Source organism: Punctularia strigosozonata (genome assembly GCF_000264995.1).
Source record: "Punctularia strigosozonata HHB-11173 SS5 unplaced genomic scaffold PUNSTscaffold_5, whole genome shotgun sequence".
NCBI lineage: Eukaryota > Fungi > Basidiomycota > Agaricomycetes > Corticiales > Punctulariaceae > Punctularia > Punctularia strigosozonata.
In genome coordinates, this window is record NW_006767437.1 from 1,805,019 (window position 1) to 1,810,221 (window position 5,203).

At 56.3% G+C, this 5,203-nt stretch overlaps 3 protein-coding genes across 3 annotated transcripts; all 3 read left to right on the forward strand.

The window, feature by feature from the left end:
- Positions 1-371: 371 nt before the first annotated feature.
- On the forward strand, positions 372-2,836 carry PUNSTDRAFT_133749 (uncharacterized protein; the record flags this gene model as incomplete). The annotated part of the gene is made up of 4 exons (XM_007383187.1): positions 372-1,241; positions 1,296-2,227; positions 2,285-2,700; positions 2,754-2,836. 4 exons carry the CDS (start codon positions 372-374, stop codon positions 2,834-2,836), a joined length of 2,301 nt encoding a protein of 766 aa, XP_007383249.1.
- Positions 2,837-3,427: 591 nt separating this feature from the next.
- Positions 3,428-3,595, forward strand: PUNSTDRAFT_30111 (uncharacterized protein; the record flags this gene model as incomplete). The annotated part of the gene is made up of 1 exon (XM_007383188.1): positions 3,428-3,595. A coding segment is annotated over one exon (168 nt), but the record flags the coding sequence as incomplete, so codon positions are not given.
- Positions 3,596-4,056: 461 nt separating this feature from the next.
- PUNSTDRAFT_133750 (uncharacterized protein) lies at positions 4,057-4,965 on the forward strand (the record flags this gene model as incomplete). The annotated part of the gene is made up of 1 exon (XM_007383189.1): positions 4,057-4,965. The coding sequence occupies one exon, from the start codon at positions 4,057-4,059 to the stop codon at positions 4,963-4,965; it is 909 nt and encodes a 302-aa protein (XP_007383251.1).
- Between the last annotated feature and the right edge of the window lie 238 nt (positions 4,966-5,203).

A 5,203-nucleotide genomic window follows, 5' to 3' on the forward strand; every position in this document is an offset into this window, starting at 1 on the left:
ATGCTTATGTAAGCTGGCCAGTAGCACTAGTCGTGTAATATTGTAGACAATTATTATGCAATCCAAATATTTGCTTTCAAAATCAAACATTATTGTAGCATTTTAGTTTCTTGTCTGATTAATCATAGCATCTACTGAGCATATGATGACTACCAAATTGCCATAGTATCTGTAATGCCCATAGCATTGGCTCTGTGCTATATAGCCATGGCAGTGTGATCTATAGCACCCATAGCACTTTATAGCACTGGCAGGTACCTCTATAGCAACTGCAGGCAGTTCCATAGCAACCATACAAATTGACATTGCTATGGAACTATGGATGCTATATTGGACTATGTAGTGCTGTATAGTCATGGGATTTTTCTCAGATGTCGAGCGACCACCGAGTCAAGCTGCCTATCCGAGCCGTGTCTCCTCCAGGATTCCCTCGCTCTATTCACGACCTCGCCATTGCGGCACCGTTGGTATTCCGACCGCTATCCGCACCTTCAACGCCCCGACCCCCCGAAAGCCAGTACCACGTCTCGAGGACGTATGTCCTCGAACTGGTACCGCATGGCGACCTCCGACTCTGTGGCCGCATGCTCCGAAGCAGCCGGCAGCCTCTGCTCGGAGAAAATCTCTCACCTCACCATACCGACGACTCGACACCTCGGATGTACTTCATCGAAGACGACTTCAACATCCTCGTCAGCATGACGCGAGAAGCGCGATCTGATGCCTCTAGCGTCGACTCACCCGACAACGGCTCCCTTCCGACGACGCAGGTACAGGACGAGGAGCTCCAACAAGCTCTGCTCAACGGCGAGTTCCCCGCCCTGCCCGACGAATACTATGCCACCGCCGGATACGCGATTCCCATCGGGGAACCGCCCGACAGCCCCCTTCGAATCAAAGTCCCTATTCGCGCCGCCTCACCGCCCGATCTCCCCGGCTCGATCCACGACCTCTCGAAACAGATGCCTCGCATCTACCGCCCGCTATCTGCACCGACGACACCCGATCCACCTGCGCGCGACTATCCGACGTCATGCACGTATACTCTCGAACTCGTTGACGACCGCGACCCTAGGCTTGCCGGGAAACATCTCCGGGCTCTGTACCACGATTCGGATAGCACCACTCCCGCATCGCACACCGTTACCGACGACACGCACCGCCTGCTTTTCAGCCGTGGACTATTTGAACTGCTGGCGCGGGTCTCGCATCAGGCTATCACCAACCAAGCCCGCGAACAGGTAAGCCGCTCGACTTATGCTCTCAGACACTCACCGGTACTAACACCGACTCAGGAGCTCGCAGAAATGCAGGCACGACGTCAGCGTCTCGAATTGCCCGACATCGACATGGACACCTCCGATCTTCAGGGCCCCATGCGCACCAACGCACTCGTTCTATCGCCCCCGGTCCCGCCTCACCTATCGCTTCCCGATCCGCTGACGACACTTCAACACGCACCGCTAGCCGGAAACAAACTCTCGCGACACATCGACAGACTCAGGATCGCGGAAGGACCCGCAGCTGAAGACCGCCCGCCCACACCTCGACCGCCGATGGAAGGAATCGAAATAAGTGTAGAGCGTCAGCTCCGATTCCCGCCCACGAACGCCATCCTCAACGACCCCGGCATGCCATACTATCGCACCGACGGACACTTGATTCCCATCGGCGAGTCTCCGACCAGCGCCAACAAGATCAAGATCCCGATGCGACTTCAAACGCCTCCAGGGTACCGCGGTACCGTCCACGCGCTCTCGCAGGTCGACCCGTCCCTCTTCCGCCCAATGTCTGCGCCCCCGACTCCTGAACCGGCCCCGGCAGACTATCCGCCCTCGCAACGCTATCACCTCTTCCTCGACGCACCCCGGGACCCGGCCGATCGCCAGTCCCCGTTCTCCATCGAAAGCTCCCTGGTATCTTCTCAAGACGACCGCCCCTCGACGCAAGCATTACAAGGCTCGGACCCATACCTCTGGTTCGACGAGGCTCTATTCGACTATCTCCATATCACCTACCCTCTCGCCGACGGATGGAGCAACAACATCAACGACCCGGCGACGTGTCTCCCCGGCCCCGAAGGAGGCGACGCACCCGAACTGCCCACCGTCGACGAAGAGACGCACCTTGCCGAGTTCGACCGCCTTACCATCAACTATCCGGTATCCACCGAGCGCACAACGGTGACGCCGCCCCCGTCCATCTGGCGCAATGAGAACGATCCCAGGTACCTCTATTTGCATTCCATCTTATCTCCTGAAGCTCATCCTTTCGAACCCTCTAGTAGCGGCCCCGTACCGGCCTTCTCGCGCTCGGACACGACGACTCCTGCGAGCGAGGAACGTCCTCGAACCCCCGCCGGCCGCAAACGTAGCATGTTCCGGGTCATGTACGACCGGATCTGCGAACTCACCGAGGCTACTCAGTTCACCGTGGCCGCCATCGCCACGCTCCTCTCCAGCCACGCATCGTTCTATCGCACCGCCCGCACTCAGCACGAAGCCATGCAAGCGGCTCTCTCGCAAGTTCTCGAGCAGGTCGCTGCCACATCCGATGCCGTCGCCGAATACGCTACCGACCACCGAAACTTTGTGGACCGACTCACCGGCGACGTACTCGATCTCCAGCTCGACATCAATGCTATCCGCACCAATGTCGAGGCCTGGAACTGGACACCGGAGGACGGCGACGAAGTCGACGGTACGTTATTTCTCTTCACCGACAAACCGCCGCCCTCGCTAACTACCACTCAGTCGACCATATTCTGCGCTCTTCGTCCAGCTCCAGCTCGGACATCGACATATCCGCCGCCGACTACAACGACCTCCAGCCGTGAAGACTCCGCCGCGACGACCCCTCAAGATGCTACGCGCCCCCAAGCATGTTCGCAACCTCACCGTTCCACCCGCCCCGGCCTGCGTCGCTCTCTAACTACAAGAAATATGCGCTCGGACTCGCAATCAACTGTAAGCGATACGTATTCGGACTATGTACATGTACAATCCTCCCCGGCCTCGCGAACTTGTATCCTCCGTCCCATCAGCTCCCCGACTCCTCCGCCTCGGTTATGAAAGTTCCCAGTAGTGTAGAAACTTCCCCTGTTGCTCGGAAAGTCATGTATCCTATGAGAAATGATATCGAAAATGTACGGAATGACTTACCTAGCGAACTACCGGAAATCTTGAGCCTCGGACTTCGAGTTTCTGAAGCGCCACCCACCGGGCTGTCGGAGTTTGAATCTACGGAGGATGAGTGGGTCACCGCGATATGGCTCGGAGATGCGGCCGACTTACCGGAGAATGTGCGAAATCAGCCCGAAATAATGTACCTTAACTCACAAATGTCGTATTTCAGCTCTAACGCAGTACAAATAAGGGCTGAAGACGATATTGACAGCCAGGCCTATAAAGCCTCGAACGGATTGTCTAGTAACTGTGAGAAAGCAAAACCCAGGTATCTAGGCCCTTTCCAACTCATTGGAAAATCAGAGGGCGGGTCGTATGTGATTTGGGAACTTGATGGAACATTTGTCAGGCGTGGTGTAGCACCATTCTGGATCCTACCCTATCAGGCTAGAACACAGGAATATGTCCCGGCAGCCGAACTGCGAGAGGATCCGTTTGAGCGAGATGACGTCATGGGTACCGGATCCGATGAGTTCGAAGCAGAACAATTCCATGAAGAAGACGAGAGTGACGGAGAAGGATAAGAAGGCAGAAGAAGAAGTCTGAATATTCCACTCCGCCCATGAGAAATGCCAAGGGCATCCCTCATGTGAATCCTAGAAGGCTGAATTCGGGAAGCACGACAGCGGCCCCTGAAAGAAGCCACGACAGCCAGACAAACGGCGACCGGGCGCAGTACTCTAGACCACCGAAGAACGGTCGGTCCTACAAAAGGAAACGAAGCGCTGCAAAGCGGAAATGCTTGTGGGAAAAGTAAGGAAGCCTGCACACGCAAAGTACCCGCACGCAATAGTCTGACTGCTCCCCCCATACCGCGCACGCACGAATGGGACAGTCTCCCTCTCACCTCTACGTTCGCCAACGTCCTACCATGCCATACGATGAACTTTCGTCTGGACCGAATCCGTTCCCCAGCCATGTGGACAACCCTCTACCTTCTCGACACGAGAAAGACGACCAACAATCCCTCCATAGCCGCGACCGGCTAGAGCTTCCCAGTGATGCTCAGGATTTCGATACGACCGACAGCGACACCGACTCCACCTCCGTGACCTTTGCCGCCAACCCAGAATATTATAATCACTTAATGACCAACATCGCTCTCTGGCAACGTCGCTCTACTACGACCCCGCAGCCGGGGGACTTGTGGAGCATCCTCGACCCCGACGACCTCGCGACCATGTCATGGGACGAGTGGATCCCCCTCGTATTCGACTCCCCCTCTGACCGCAGCATGGCCGGATATGCGGGACGTGACAGCTATAGCTGGTCCAACAGTCCACCCCTCCAAACCCTCCGTCCCGCTCACCTGCTTCGACGAGAGGCCCTGGACGCTGAGCCTGGTCCGGCACTCCCGGCTCCTCCGTTCCCCAACCCACTTATCCCGCGCATTGGCTGCCTGGACAACGGCAGTTTCTCGATCCTCGCCGTTCCAGTCGACGTGGAGAACCCCCTCATATGGACGCTCACGGCACCCATCCTCGGGGACGTACACATAGGCATACACATTCGTATGGAGTACGCCAGCACCTGGGTGTGCGGCACCGTTCGGTCCATATTCCGACTGCACGACGACTGCGTCACTGTGACGAGCGACGTGCAGGGGAACGCCCGTTGGGGTTACCAACTACTTAGACAGCCGGAATGTCCAAGTAATCGGGTAGAGTCGGTTGGAAAGGCAGCGTCGTCGGCACTTACTTTAGGCAAGAGTACACGCAGAAAAGGAGGAGCTGAGCTCGACTCAAGGTCACTGGACACGAGGTCGACAGCTACGCAATAGGCACCTAATGGACTCAAGGTCACACACTAAGTCCCCAAGACACAAGTTAGCATAGTATCTAGTACAGAGACGGTTACTCACCTAAGTCCCCAAGACACAAGAGGTCGAGATGGGGACTTAGGGCGAGCTACAGGGGTCTTATATACACAAATCCATGGTCCAAGAATAGTACAAGAGAATCACATGCAGGGCACAAGGATGAGTAAGACCGACCACTAGGNGGGTCAGGATTATGAAT